General features: G+C 42.9%; 1 protein-coding gene across 3 annotated transcripts in view; it reads right to left on the bottom strand.

Annotated features, from left to right (window-relative positions):
* Positions 1-5411: 5411 nt before the first annotated feature.
* Positions 5412-16690, bottom strand: part of LOC148340974 (FUN14 domain-containing protein 1) — a 33740-nt gene continuing 22461 nt past the window's right edge. For 2 of the 3 annotated variants that reach the window (XM_088289756.1, XM_088289757.1), the window contains exon 5: positions 5412-6341. In XM_088289756.1, coding sequence (XP_088145882.1) covers positions 6264-6341 — 78 coding nt within the window. In that variant the 3' untranslated portion in view covers positions 5412-6263. The remainder of the gene's footprint in view (positions 6342-16690) is intronic. The other variant, XR_015842472.1, reaches the window with a different exon arrangement.

Genomic DNA, 16690 nt, shown 5'->3' on the forward strand with positions numbered 1-16690 from the left:
AGCATATAAGGATCAAATTCCGACTGAGGGTATGAGCGTTTCAAAATGGCTTAACTAATGATTTGCATCGTTTGGTGTGTATTTGAGCATAAATTGAAGAGCGCTACTACTGTTAATTCATGAAATCCTGTTCATTTTAAGTGCAAAAATAGTGGATTTGTTGGTTCACGATATTGCTTTCTTCTAATTATTTTATGGCCCCTTTTTGTAAAGTAAAAATTGACTGACTGTATATTTTGCAGGCCTTCCCCATGTGTCAATCCAATGGGTCATATAGGGAACACTCATAATGTTATATTAAATATCGATATATATAGTGCTTTCTTATCCAATGTATCTTTTACTCTGCATAACAGAGCTATTGTTTTTTGCTAATTTTTTACTTTGTGCTCGATTGATGTGGTTTCCAACACGAATTCTAATTAAGAATGACACCTAGAAGCAGTTTCTCTTACTCTCGTAATATCAATACCATAAATGTCAATTTGAGAACCCATGTCTCTCCTCCTGTTACTGAATAACATGAAATTTGTTTTGAATTCATAATTATAATTATACTAATTAATTAGATAATTTATTTTAATCCAACCTTTTTGTTCTTTTAATTTCTTGTTTCACGCCCTTCCGCACCTGTAATATCTTCTCTGTCCAGTGTTTGTAATTTCCGTTTCCAGTGACCGGGTAAAGGGCAGAATCTGAGGACGTCCCGAGAAGCCGACTAATGTTGTAACTCACCTTGACAACGCTCTACTTGGCAGTGGCATGTTGATTGATGAATGTGTTGCTCCAGTGTCCACCAACATCTGGACTGGAGTGTCCGCCACTGTCAACTGAAGCATTGGTTCTGCCTGCCAGTGCTTCCCGAGCTTCCCAGGCCCCCCTATTCGTCCGGGCCGTACCACGGGTCAGCTTGGTAATACTGACCCCTTGGATTCGGCTGTGGCCACGGGCGGGGCTGCTGCGGTCCCCCTTGATGTGGTGGCCCTGCTTGCTGGTTCTGCTCCTCCACCCCTGGTGGTGGGTTGCCATGACAATCACGTGCCCAGTGGTCAGAGGACCCGCAGTTGAAGCAAGTCCCTGGAGCGAACCCATTCCGCCCCCGGCCTGGGGGGGCGCCACGACCCCGCCCTCTGTATCTACCACGGAACCCTTGACCTTGGCGCCGTCCAGCACCCACTGGAGTTTGATACATCTGTTTTTGTTTCACCTTTTATTGTTTTGCCTCACCATGCAACTTTGCCAACTGTAGTTTACCCAAACTAGTCGCCAGAGCGTCAGATTCCTTTTGATCTTTATTTGCTTTTTCCATGTCGATGCGGCAATGGTATATCAAATGCCTCTTAAATCTCGGTTCCGGACAAACCAAAATGTCCGGATCAATTCTCAAACTCACCTGCACCTCATTCACACTCTCTTCCTCTTTTATCGCTGTTAGAATAATATTAAGAGGTTATTCTACATTTGCCGTGACACAGCTTTATTTTAATACGTAGTGCATATCACATGTTGCAAATCTAGTGAAGTAGATTATGCTTGAGTGTTTGCAATTTGAGTGGAAATGCAGAAGAAAAGCTGACGCAATCAACATCGTGCTGAATCCTGATAAGAGATGTTTGCTGAAGTCTGCTGCAACTACGACGACACCTATGCTAAAGAAGAATGTCGAGAATAATAAAGAAATTCTTATGAAGTGGCTACAGAGAAATAACATAAGAACAATTATTAACAAATGTAATAAAGAGAAGTTGATATCACACGGCACAACATTAACTACACGGTATAGGTTTTGTTGCTAATTTTGGTTCACACATTAACTAACAACTCTGGGAACAGCCACCTGCACCCAGGTCAAGTCGACTCCAAATCAACATGAAAGAAGTGCGGACGTGAGCAGGATCAACAACAGCTGCGACCAGAATAAACATACCCTTGATCTGTTGTGTAAACCTGTATTGTGATATAACTCGTGATTTTCAATAAAAGGCCCAGGGAGGTGCAGTAAGCTTCAGAGATTCGACCCGATCACTGGGGTATCATCTCTCCTGGCTGCCAGACTCTTGCCACTTGTTGTCCGTGTCTATTTTGTCTCTGAATTTCCTACTTGTCATGGTAAGGGTCGCTCCACCACATTTGGTGTGATTCTCCCGTGACATTTCAGAGTTCGAGCTGGATGGTGACTGGATCGAGCGGAGGGAACAGTGATGGCTGAAGGAAGACTGTGCACAGCAACTAGTATTAAAACCCTCATTTTGAGGCCAGCCTCGCTAGAACATCCCGACGCTCGGCTCGATCACCATCCGACTGAACCAGAAGGGACAGCACGGAACACCAGGGGTAAGATAAACTTTAAAAATATACTATGTCTGATTGACGAACCTGACAATCGCCCCCAGCGCAGTGGCAACAATTGCCAATTGGTGAATGCCTCGTCTATCTTTCTCCAATTCCTTCACTTCCTTCTCAAGTTTAATACGCTGTCGCCATCCAGCTTGGCTCTGATCCTCCTTCATATCTCAAATATTTCGACATTCTGCTTTCCTTTTTCTGTAACTGCCTCGCTAACGTCGACATGTCCCATGTTCCGGGACCACCGCGAAACAAATCATCCTCCTTTAATTTCAGAAACAACTTCTGGCTCCGTTCTTTCACCTTCTTAATTTTCTTACTTTCTATTCCACTAATCAACTGTGATTCCAGCTTTGCATAATGACCATTAATCTCCGACCAAACCTCAGCCCGCTCGTCTGAAACGCCGGACACAAGAAAACTCTCACATTTCCTCCCATTCTCCATCTCGAAATCCACCCGTGCGTGTCCCAAACACTTTTTATGCAGCACATAATGTCCATCAATTTCTTGCCTCACACCATCGCTTTCATACGGTTCATCGCAACCGAGCCCCATATCTCACCTATCTCCACTCCTCCTGAACAATCCACTCCCGTGCGTCCCAGCCAAATATCAAACAAAACATTCCAAATTATATCACACCAATCACACTGCTTACACTTGCACACAAATCGCGATACGTAAATCCCAGATTTTACACCATATCAATACCACATATAGTCTATTTTTGTAATAAGTAAATCCCAGATTTTACACTTTATTACGACTTCGCGATACGTAAATCCCAGATTTTACACCGTATCACGTAAATCCCAGATTTTACACCGTCACAATCCACACTTTTAATATTTAATGTCCCAATTATCCCCGCTTTCCTCTGTTACATTTATTTTTCCCCAATTGTGCAGAATTCAGACATGTAGTAACAGGTATTCTGCTTACCTTTTAGATGTGGTACCACCAGAGGAAAACAGGTCTAAGTCGGGATTTCCTTTCCGTTCAACAAGTCTTCACTTGGTGTGGATAAGGGTCCCTGATCCCAGACCCTGTGGTTCTCTTATTCGAAGTCTGTGGATTTCTTTTGTAGTCCTCTCCCTCTCATTACGTCGGGGTCACCAAAAATTGTTGGAATTCCTAACTTTAAATGTACCAAAAGTTTACCAAAATAGTTTGAATTAATTATCTGACTCCATTAATGGTTAACCAAACACGACCTTCATTCATCCAACAATTATGCGCGCTCGTTTTTGAGAGAAAGATGACCGGGAAGCCGGCAACTTCACACGGGAGCGGATTTATTCCTAACACGAGATCTAATACAAAGCCTGGGGCTCGGTTCCTACCATTACAGCTCTGCGCGTCCCTGTACCCAACAGAGGACGACGCCCCCCCCCCCCCGAGTTGCCCAGGATCATTTATACATTTCAGCAAACAAAGCAAAGATATCCTACTATTCTACTATTGGCTATGTGTCATCTGCAGTTAACTTTAGCTTTCTCTTAGTGGACGTCTTCTGCCCGCAAGGTGACGTGTCGGCTCTTCCCACGGTGCGCGCCAAGGCAGTTGTTTGTGCGCTCCACTGCCCATGAACCACTGGATCTGTTATTCTGCTCTCACGGTCGACCGTGTGACCATCTCACACAACAACAGCCGGGTGGCCTTGATCGAAGTCCGGGACCCTTCGCGTCTGCACACTCAGTTCTCCGACGTGCGGCTCCTCCTGCACAAAACATCTGCCACCCATTTATTTCACACAGCCTGGCCTGACCTTTTCTCATACATTGAATTAAAGCCCAATCAGTATATATCTTTATTGCATTAAACTGAATACATGTCACTTGTAGTCAAGCTTATAAAATCCTTTAGTATGGATGTGTTTATGTGGCTTTCCTAAAGAAAGACATAACATAGGCCATGAAATGTGAGTCCACCACATAGTTTAAGACACTTTCACTTTCAGGGGAAGTCAACTCAGAAAATTTCTTGAGAAGAATTTCCTCTATGCATGCCCACTTGTCAAAACGTTTTATCGTATTTTCCGGACTATGAGCCGCTACTTTTTTCCTAGATTCTGAACCATGTGGCTAATACAACCGTGCAGCTTTTCTGTTGATTTTTCTTTCACCGGTAGGGGCGCTCTATAGTGCAGAAAATATGCTAAATAATTTTTTTTTTCTCTTGGGTCTGTTCTGTTTTAATTAGCAAAGTTGTTGCTGTGTTTTAACAGGCAGTTTTAACAATCTGTTTATGCACCTTTATGTGAACTCACAGTAGAAAATTGTTTTGTACATGCAGTGAACAACTAATATTTGTCAACACATAAAACTGCGGCTTATAGCCTAGTACGGCTTGTATAAAAAAAAATTGTTTTTCCAAAAGAGAGTTACTGCAGCTTATATGCAGGTGCGCCTTGTAGTTCCGAAAATACGGTAATATTGCATTCGTGGAATATGTGTTAAGCAGCAAAATCTACCCGTTTTTAGGTATGTCAGTTGGGCGGCCATGTTGTCACTTCTGTCAACTGAAAATAATATCACAGTGACTTAGGTCTTAGATAACCACCAATAATGGCTTAGAAATCACAGAAAAGAGGTGAGCAAATAAGAATGCTAACTTACTAGGACTTTGTAGTCCTCTCTACAATGATAAATAAAATAAACATTTAATTTAAAAAAATACTTTTCTGAGACACAACCAATCTGGTGAGTGGGCATGGCCCCCTATTGGCCCGCTGGTACCCTGAACTATGTGGCCCCAGTGATGGGCACAGCTAAATGTAGCAGAAGGATCAATGTACCTTCATCAGAAAGAAAATGTCCATTCAATTGTGTCAGACAAAAAGTGAAGCAAGCAGTGTAGAGTTAATATCAATGTGCATTTTGCACATGACTGTCTATTTGTATATCCATGTGCAGCTGTTATGTTTTATGGCTAGCACAGCTATAATAAAAGCCAAACGTTTTATTTCAAAACATTGTACATCATCAATTTGAACACAGTATGTATGGCAAGATCTGGTTTTAGTTGGGAGGTTCATGGCTTTTACACAAGTACACAAACAGTCAGCATTTAATATTATTTAATACAGACATCAAAATTCATAATGCAATTTGTTCATGTTTAAATATGAATAAGGAACCCAACAAAATGTTACAGTTTAGATGTCAGCAATAAAAACGAGGCAGTTCACAATTTCACATAGATCAATTCCCTACAGCATACTGTACAAAAACATGAATCATGATACACCAATAGAATGTAATAAGGCAAAAAACAAAAAAACAACAGTGACAACAGATGTTTGTCCTAGTTTGAGTTTTCGTCGACTAAAACTAGACTGAAACTATCACGAATAGGAATGACTAAATCTGACGAAAACTAATGAGCATTTTTGTCCAAATGACGAAGACTAAATCTAAAGTGCATGCCAAAAACAACACTGCTGTCAAATCCAGCCATCGGGATTACAGTAAAATACATTCCTTCAGGTAACACAAACATAAATCACAAGTCAGTTGTTTTCCGCTTATTTTGAGGGGCCAGTTTTAGCCCAAAATGGTAAGGGCGATTATTTTGTTTTAGTCCAGCCCTGCACACAAGTATGCACTAAATAATGTACCATATATTAACATTTGGCAATTTAGGGTCAGTGTTTTTCATGCATATGACACTAGAAACCCATTGTAACATAAACTGCAATCTAAAAATATTTTTGGATTAAGACCAGAGTGATAAATGTAATCCAGCATCTAAAAAACACAAAACCAAACATTAGTGCTCAATTCTGTAATTTTCAACCATAATCTAGAGTATTAAACTCACACCACATATCACTCTCTAATGTTCAAAATGATGTCCATCATTAATTCACAAGGGTAGAGGAGATGTAAATAATGGCGTGCAGACAGTCTCGTTTAGGAGGCCAAACCAAGGAAAAATCCTCCAACAAAGCCACTGGACAAGACGATGTTTCTCTTAATAAAATCGGTGGCCTGTATGAAAGGGGAGGAAATCATGACAAATCAGCAGACCTGATAAAGACATTTAAAAATAGTTGCATAAAGCTCAACGTAAAAAATAAAAGTGAGTTTGGGAGATTATTCCTGTTTCACATCTTCGTTTCAACGGAGTTTGCCTTTTTAAAAATGCTAGCAAAATTTGAACAGCGCCTCACTTCACCCCATTTATTGTGAAACAAAAAAAAAATTCTACAAAAAAAAACATGACTTCCGGTGGAGAGGGCAAATGGAGTAGACGCACGCATTGCGTGCTCCCACACTGAATGACAAACCCTAACTTTTTGTAACCACACTTTTTCATATAAATATCTTGAATAATTTTGGTCATATTTTTTGGTATTCCCCATGGCATCTGGTACCAGACTGGCAAAAGAAAAAGACATTAAATAAGACGAGCCGCTCATCTCAGCTAATCACGTTAGCATGGTAGCTCTCACTGGCCTGCTGGAGGAACATCGCAAATCCATAACTTTGGCAATGTCGGCGGAGTTCAAGTCGGCCTTTGCTTCTGTGGAAACTAAACTCGACTCTTTGCAGGCTGTCGTCACGGGCTACGGCGAACAGATTGTAAGCTTGGAGTCCGGCCTCAACTTGACTAACAACCGCAATCAAAGTTTGGGGGCTACGGTCTCCATGCTAACAGAGGCCTGCGCTAGCCTTAAATCTAAGAGTTTCGAGACCTGGAGGGGCAAAGTCGACGTAACAACATCAGAATCATTGGCCTTCCGGAGTCGGTGGAGGGCCCCCGAGCAACAACCTTTTTTTCTGAGGCTCTCGTGGAGATGTTTGGAGAAGAACTGCTGCCGACCTTATCGTTTTCTTTTTCTTTTTTTTCTGGGATAGGGCTTTTATTTGGAAAGAGGGGTTCGATCTCTGAATGTTTGCCTGTGGGAGCAGTAATGGAAAGGTTGTTAAGGATGTATAGAAACTGGAAGCTACTTAGGGATAGGTGTGATGTGTGTGCGTGCGTCAAGTTTTTTTTTTCTTTTGTATTCTTGTTATTATTATTATTATTATACACCCCCACCCCCCATTCGCCAACCCCCAAAGCAACTTCTCGCTTCAAGTCTTCCGATGAAGGGTGAGTAATTTTCTTTCACGACGTGGTTGGGGCTGTAGATTGGTGTCGTGGAATGTTAGGGGAGTCAATATGGCGACCAAGAGGGATAAGGTGTTTTCACACTCAAAACAACTCAACGGTGAAATTTGTTTTATCCAGGAAACTCACCTCAAAAACTCTGAGGTTACCCGTCTCAAGAAACCCTGGATGAGTCACGTATTCCACTCAATACTTTCTGTGAGGGCCAGGGGTGCACCGATTATTAATAAGACTACATAATTTGAAATTTCACTGTTATGCTGATGATACGCAATTATACATGCCGTTGGATATAACGAATTCGCGCGACTGCTATAAATTAGAGGCGTGCCTTGCCGAAATTAAACAATGGATGTCTTTCAATTTTTTGCGTCTTAACTCAGATAAAACCGAGATGCTCATCATTGGACCAGCGCGTCATCGGTACCTTTTCAAAGACACCACTCTGAATATCGATAAATGTAATATTATCCAAAAGGATTCAACAAAAAATCTCGGTGTTATATTTGACGCAACTATGTCTTTTCAAATGCACATTAAAAATATTACTCGAACTGCGTTTTTTCATCTGCGTAACATTGCTAAAATTCGCCCAATTCTATCAACGTGTGACGCGGAAATCTTAATCCATGCGTTTGTTACGTCTCGCCTCGACTATTGTAACGCTTTGCTCTCGGGTCTCCCCATGTCGAGTATTAAAAGTCTGCAGTTAGTTCAAAATGCAGCAGCTAGACTCTTAACTAAGACGAGAAATTACCCCGATATTAGCCAATTTGCATTGGCTTCCGGTCCACTTGAGATGTGATTTTAAAGTTCTGCTACTTACTTTTAAAATATTGCACGGCTTAGCACCTTCTTATCTCGTTGACCTCGTGGTACCATATGTTCCGTCCCGAAACCTTCGCTCACAAAATGCTGGTCTTTTAGTGATCCCGCGAGCCAAAAAGAAGTCCGCAGGTTCTCGAGCGTTCTCTATTCGGGCACCAATGCTTTGGAATGCACTACCCTCAGATATTAGAGGCGCCACCTCAGTAGAAATGTTCAAAACACTATTAAAGACGCATTTATACTCTTGTGCATTTAGCTGAAATATTTGTTGGCCTGTTTACTGCCGCTTTTTTTTCTTTTGTTTTCTTTTCTGCCCCCTTTTCCCCCGGCTGGGGGATTAGGTGACGGTGACCCACTAGGAAGTTTAAGGCATTGACCAACTGGGCATGCACCTGTTCCAGTGATGTCGTCTTCCTGCAGCGCGACATCTGATCAATTTATTTATATACTTTAGCATCTAATTTAATTATTTGTTGGCCTGTTTACTGCCGCTTCTTCTCTTTTCTGCCCCCTCCTTCCCCTGCTTGGGAATTAGGTGATGGGGACATGCTTTGAAGATTACGGCACTGACGAACCGGGAAGGGACCTGCTCTGCCGAAGTCGTCTTCATGCAGCGCCTTTTCTGATTTCCTTATATTTCAGCACTTCATTGAACTACTTGTTGGCCTGTTTGCTATTTCTGTTCTTTCTTTTCTGTTCCCAATTCCCCGAATTAGGTGATGGCGATTCACTTGGAAGTGGCTGTACTGAATTTACACCAACTGACCGGTACAAGATCGAAGGCTCATCTTCGGATATGCTGCCATGGATATTACGGCCCTGGATGAGGACCCACTCCACTGAAGTCATCTTCCTGCAGCACTTCATTCAATTGACTCTTATATTATCTCATCTATTATTGCATAGCATCATTGTATGTGTCAAATGTTGCCCAGTTGGCATCCATTGCAGCCCGGTCATCCTGGAAGGGGGATTCCCCCATCTGTGGTCCCTTCTCAAGGTTTCTCACTTTTCCCCTAATTAGGTTTTGTGAGTTTTTCCTTGCCCTCCTGGGGGTTAAGATCGGGGATGTCGATTGTGGCTATGTAAAGCCCTTTGAGACTGTCTGTGATTAAGGGCTATACAAATAAAATTGACTTGACTTGACTTGAACCGACATTTGGTCGCTGATCAAAATGGCCACTTCATTGCAGTTTCTGGAAGGCTTTTCAATGTACCGGTACTTCTAGTCAGCGTTCATGCTCCCGTGTGGGATGACGATCAATTTATCACTCGTCTCTTCTCCTCTTTTCCGGATATGGATCATCCATCCATCCATCCATCATCTATACCGATTCTCCTCACTAGGGTGCTGGAGCCTATCCCAGCTATCTTCGGGCAGTAGGCCTGGGACACCCTGAACTGGTTGCCAGCCAATTGCAGGGCACACAAAGACGAACAACCATCCGCGCTCACACTAACAACACTATCCAATTATAGGCGGAGATTTTAACCTCATTCAGGATCCTGTTTTGGACAGGTGCTCCTCTAGGCCCTACAATTTATCTAACTCCGCCACTACGTTAAAGGCATTTGCGGACCAACTTGGTTTGAGCGACCCTTGGAGATTCCTTTTTCCTTCAAAGGTTTTTTTCGTTCTTCTCTAATGTTCATCGCACCTACTCTAGGATAGCCTTTTTCTTTTTGGACAATAAATTGCTGGATTGGGTGAAGTCATGTGAATACCATATCATTGTAGTTTCCGACCACGCCCCTACCTGAGTAGATATAAATTTCCCGAACTATTCAATCCCAAACAATAATGGGAAGCTTTCTCATTTTCTTTTGAATGATACAGATTTTTAACTCTTTTTCCGACAAGAAATGTCCATCTAGTTTCAAATAAATGACACCCCGGACATCTCAAGAGCAATACTGTGGGAGGCATGCAAAGTATACTTGAGGTGGCAAACTATTTAGTTTGCTTCTCAGAGGAAGAAGGTCAAGATGGGCAGGATATCTTGGCTTTCGGATCACACTCTCCAGGTTGATGCGCAGCATGCCGCAAGCCCCTCGGATGCTCTTTACAATGAACGCCTCAAGCTTCAGGCTGAATATGATCTTTTGACAACTACTAAAGTGGAAGTGAAGCTGCTGAGGATTAAATGCTGTTACTTTGAGACGGGGGACAAGGCCAATAGACTTCTTGCTCATCAGGCTAGATCCGCGACCCTCTCTCGGCTGATAACAAGTAAAGGATAATGTAATCATGGCAGTCATGATCTAAACAGAGCAAAGGGTAGACTGCTAGGAGCCACCAGCATGACTTTTGTTGTCCTGGCATGAAAGTCCATTGTTTCAGAGGTGTCTCATTCACACCTCTTTTGTTGCAGCCTTGATCCAATCTTCCTGCATTCCTCTCCTGAGGGTCTTGTCATTAGCATGGTCTAAACTTCGGTTACACTTAAAGGATTTCATACATTTGACTATTAAAGGAATATAAGAGTTTGAGTTTAACATTGTTCATTAGATGTTGGTGCATCCAGTGTATGAAAATGTGATATTGTAAAATGCTGAGAGTGTGACTGGTGGAGCGAAACTGGTTGCGGGGGGTGTGCGAGAATGGAATGTTTCAGGACAGATGATGATAGCCGCAAGGAGGGAGCGAGACGAGATGACTCGGGGGGCAGTGGATGAAGGAGCAGCCATCAAAAGATCACAACCAGGAGGAGCCACCACGGGATTCGGCGGGGGAAGAAAGACCAATGAGAGCAAGCTAAAGTTAACTGCAGGATACACATAGCCAATAGAATCATGCCAGGATGCCTTTTTCTCTGTTCCATTTGCGTATTGTATAGTATGAATCATTACTGGGCAACTCGGAGAGTACATTCGCTGGTGGCAAGAGAGGTGTAGAGTTGTATTGAGAGGGACCCGAGACCCAGGTGCCATGTAGAAAATCTGAGTGTTAGGAATAAATCCACTCGTGTGTGAAAATGCCGGCTTCCTGATACCTTTCTATTGCAGAACGAGCGCGCATATTGTTGGATGAGTGAGAGTTGGGTAAGGTCGCGAATTGGAGTCAGATTACTAATTTGAGGTTACATTGGTTTAAAATTCAATTCTAACATTGATATAAAGCTAAATTCCAACACAAGGATTAGGTCGACAACTGGAGCATTGATTTCGGACCCTACATTGATTAACGGTAGCTTCGTGGATTTCTACTCAAACCTATATGAATCAGAATACTCGCCTTGAGATTGGGAGGGTTGTAACCCTCTTGAAAACCTTTCTTACCCAACAGTTGATATAGGTATGGCCGAAAAGATGGGTGCCCCGATCATGTTGTCGGAGGTACGTGAAGCGATTGGACAACTGCAGTCTGGTAAATCACTTGGCACCGATGGCTATGGAGTGGAGTTTTATCAATTATACGCAGATCTGTTGGGGCCGCACTTGGTTAATGTCTACAATGAGGCGTTCTCCATTGGCAAGCTTCCTCCGAACCCTTTCGGAGGCTGACATTTGCCCTTTGCTTAAAAAAGATAAGGACCCTCTGGAATTTGGTAGCTACAGACCCATCAGTTTTCTGAATGTTTTCCAGAAGATTTTGGCCAAAATTCTGGCCACAAGATTACAGCGTCACTGCCTGGTCTGGTTCCTCATGACTAGACTGGGTGGGTTTATGGCTGGCAGAAATTTGGAATCCAGCACTAGGCGTCTTTTCAACATTATTGGCTCCCCTGGTGTTGAGGTGCCTGAGGTGGTGATTTCTTGGATGCAGAGAAGGCATTTGATAGGGTTGAGTGGAAATACTTATTCTCTGTTTTGAGTAAATTTGGCTTTAGTTCTGCAGTTCTGCCCTCATTGCATGGATTAGACTGGCCGACGGCACACATTATTACAAATGGTGTGAGGTCGGATTGCTTTGCCCTCCATTGAGGTACCAGACAGGGTTGTCCCCTTACCCCCCTTTTTTTTGCTTTGGCAGTCGAACCATTGGCCATTTGGCTTTGAACTGAAGAAGGGGTCGGGGCATAACAAGTTATGGCATTACCCATACGCTATCCCTCTATGCAGATGATTGGTTGCTGTATTTGTCGAACCCTTCTTCGTCAATCCCCACTGTAATCAAAACCCTAAATCAATTTGGCAAATATTCAGGGTATAAATTGAACTTTGGTAAAAGTGGAGTTCTCCCGATTAACCGCCTAGCCATTACATCTCGGTCTCATTCCTTCCCTTTTAAGACGACGTCGCGAGGGTTCCGTTACCTAGGTGTGTTTTTAACTCAGAAATTTGACAACCTTATTCAACATGAATTTCCCCCCGCTAATGGATAAGTGTAAACAGGATGTGGCCCGATGGTCCGCTATTCTGCTATCACTGGCCAGTAGGGTTATTTTGTGAAAATGGTGATGCTTCCCAAGTTTCTATACCTGCTCCAACATATTCTGGTGTTTATCAGAAAATCTTTTTTTCCCCGCTGGATTACTTGATTTCTTCATTCTTGTGGCTGACTAAGCCCCCTGCATCGAAAAGACCATTCTACAATTACCTCAAAGTGGCCTTGAGCTGCCAAGCTTTATTAGGTATTACTGGGCATGCAATATTGGAAAACTTGTCTATTGGTTGGATGGAGTTCTACAACGTGCCTTTCATGGGCCCAAATTGAGGCGAATTCCTCTGAGCTTTCGCTTCATTCTCTTCTTACCGCCCGGTTGCCTCTTAAGGTACAATTTCTCTCAGGACGGTTGTCCTGAATTCTGTAAAAATATGGACTCAGTTCCGTAAAACTTACGGCTTAGTTAAGCCATCAATTCTCGCTCCAATTTCAAAGAATCATCTTTTAACACCGTCTGATTTTGACCCCTCTTTTGAAAGATGGTGACACAAGGGTTTGGCACGATTTAGGGACCTCTACGTGGATAACCAATTTGCAGACTTCAGTGAACTTGCGGATCAATTTGAGCTACCTCAGACACATTTTTTTTCATTTCTCACAGGTTAGGCACTACTTATTCTAATTTTCCTGGCCGGCCACCCAACTCCTTGGTTGATTTGGTGCTCAACCTAGACCCTACTCAGAAGCGTTCTATATCGACCATTTATAATCGCATGGGTTCACATGACTATCAATTGCTCGATTCTGTGTAGGGGATGTGGGAAGAGGAGATTGGAATAAAGAAACTTGATGACCAATGGGAGCATATCCGTAAACTTGTTCATTCCTCTTCTATTTTAACTGGGCATGGTTTGCTTCAATGCAAAGTTCTTTTTAGAATACACTACTAATTCAAGACTGGCTAAGATATATGGTAATATAGACGACAGCTGTAATAGGTGTAAACAGTCACCAGCTAATCACAGCCACATGTTTTGGTCGTGCCATAATCTTGTCCAATCTTGGCGTCAGATTTTTGATACGCTGTCAGTGGTACTCAACGTCCAACTTGACTTTGATCCATGGACGGCTCTCTTTGGTGCCCTCCTCTTTCGTCGCTAGGTCTGCTGGCGGTTAAACGCCGTGTATTGGCCTTGACGACTTTACTGGCGAGACGCCTGATTTTGTTTAAATGGAAGCTGGTGATGCCTTCTCTAAAACCTGGCAACCCTTCAAGGAATACTAAAATAACCTTGTGATTTGTCCAGAAAGCGAATGGATGCCCTCCCCTCATCCCCCAACACTCTTCTTTTATTTTATTATAAGCTTTATTTTATTTCATTTATTCATTTGTTTATTTTCATGTATTTATTCGATGTATATTGTTGGGTAGTGTGTGTTGACTTTTTTGCCACCATCGTTCCTTGGGCTGTAGTAAATTATGTATATTTCTAAACATCTAATAGCATCTCTTTTAATACTACGGTCGTTACTGTTTTATTATTATTGTGATTTCATTTTCATGTATTGTCTGCCTATCTTTTTACACATGAATATGCTTTATTTGTGTGTGTGTGTGGGGGGGGCGTGTGCGTGTGTGAATGGATGTTGCTAACAGTTTGTTAGTTTGAGAGCAGGCCGTTTATGCTTGTTTGTTGTTCTTTGTTTTTTTCTTTGTCTTTTATAATGCCGATACTGGAGGCTGCTCGCTCTCCGGCAAGGCTCCCGTTCGGCAGCCGAGTTTTCAGTCGAGTTTCGCATCCTGGCTCACGAGAGCAGATGGAACGAGCCCGCTCTCCGCGAGGTCTTCCTCAACGGGTTGACCGACTCCCTCAAGGACGAGCTGGCCGTCCGCGATGAAACCTCAACCCTCGAAGAGTTGATCGTATTAGCCATCAAGGTCGACAACCATTTACGGGACCGGCAGGCCGACCGGTCACGGCGACCGACCAGGAGCCAGACGCCGGATTATCCCGTCACGTTACGTGGTACTGGCTCATGTCCCGACACGCTGCCTGCTTGCCTGATCTTGTTGCTTCCCGCGCCTGTCTGACTTCCGTGTCCTCTTGTTCCCCCTCCAGCCGTCCTGTGCCCGTCCGAACCCGAGCTTCCCGCGCCCATCTCCGAGTTCCTGACCGGCGTTCATCGCGCCTGCGCTCCCCCCGCCACGCCGCTCACCTGCCTCTTCCGCGCCGCTTCCGCTGCTTCTCCACCAGCCCGCCACCCACTTCCAGCGCTCGCCGCCTCGACGCCCGCCAGCCGATCCTCGCTCCCGCAGCCGCGGTTTCGGATCGGGTTGCTTCCCTGCCTCCTCTTTCAATAAACCCAGTTCACACCACCCCAGTCGCTCTTGGGTCCTCTTTTCCCAACTCTCGGTTCCCCGAACCGCAACAGATAATATCCTATCGGGAAAAGATACTTTTTGAATGCACTATGTTATGGCTTTGTGACTGTTGGAAACGATTAAAAAAAACAAAAAAAACATACAATAAGAGTTATTCATGAAAATGGGAGAGTCTCTGCCCCCCCCCCCCTAAAAAATAGAATGGAGGAAAATTATTTTTAAAAATCTGTAAATAGGTGAATATGTGGCTGCTATTTTGGGGGGGGTCCACTGTAATTAAATACAATTTAAAGGCAAAAAGGGGTGATTTTTCATAAAATAATACAACACAATTTTAGATCATTTTCATAATATTCTATTGTCTGGTCATTAAACTGCAATTTCCCCCTTGAAGTAATGCACAATTTGTAAGGAACAATATGAGACCGTTATTGAAGCAAAACCATTTACAAATGCGTATTTCAGTCCACAAATGTGTAAAAAGAATCGTTATCTGTAACCTCAGTCACAAATGTGTAACTAGAATCTACAAATGTGTACATTGATTTGTAAGCGCAAACACATCGTTAAATGTGTAGAGAGATCCCTAAGCACGTGATCTGTAAACACTGGGCCTCTTGATTGGCTGCGTTCTTACATGTGACTTTTGTTAGAGTCCTGCGTGCACAGGTCACAAATGCGTGTGACGATTTGCAAATGCGTATCTGGAGACTTATGGGTGGCTCCGTCGCTACACATTCAGACCTCAGGGGGGCGCTAGTATACTATCCAGTAGTGATGGGAAAATGAAGCTTCAAATTTGCTTCATGAACCAGTTGTTGTATTTTTGTGTGCTCTAGATGGCACTGTTGGTTTAAATAAAGGGTTTAAAAAATGGCAAGTCAGTCTGCTTTCAGCTCAATGTTGAACAGAGAGTGCCATCTATAGGAGTCCAAAAATACTACAACTGGTTCATGAAGCAGATTTGAAGCTTCATTTACCCATCACTACTATCAGGCCAGGACCACCAATATATACTAAAATAAGGTGAATGGTATCGACCCATGGTCAAGTACCATTTATTCAATATTTTTTTAATTGGATGGATATGCAAGAATAAGGTGAAATTAACTGTATTGTTTGTACATTACACACCGAACTCACATAGTCAGTACAATTTCCTCATTCCTTCACATTAACTTCCGGTCATATAACTCAATACCCTTGGCACTACTGCCCTCTAGGGGTAGTAACACAAACATTACCTATCATGACACTAATCATTGAAGCAAAAAAAAAAAAAAAAAAAATAGATGAAGCTTCTCTACGCCTGTCAATGCTTACCTTTATTGCATTTAGTAAATACTTTTCTAAAATTTATTAATTTATTTATTTTGTAAACTGCACGCCAACTAGACTCCATTGGGTCATCTGCCTGCTGCAGCTGTATCATACTAGTCTCCCCTTGTGGTCTGAATGTGTAGCTACGGAGCCACAAATAAGTCTACAGAAATCGCCACACGCATTTGTGACTTGTGCACGGCAAAAGTCACATGTAAGAACGCAGCCAATCAAGTGGCACAGTGTTTACAGATTGCAAGGTTACGGATTTCTGTACACATTTAACGATGTGTTTGCGCATACAAATCAATGTACACATTTATAGATTCTCGTTACACATTTGTGACTTCAATCCACGAATTTGT

The sequence above is a fragment of the Idiotropiscis lumnitzeri genome, chromosome 3 (assembly GCF_059441095.1).
Source record: "Idiotropiscis lumnitzeri isolate Australia: NSW breed Sydney's pygmy pipehorse chromosome 3, RoL_Ilum_1.0, whole genome shotgun sequence".
NCBI classification, from domain to species: Eukaryota; Metazoa; Chordata; class Actinopteri; order Syngnathiformes; family Syngnathidae; genus Idiotropiscis; species Idiotropiscis lumnitzeri.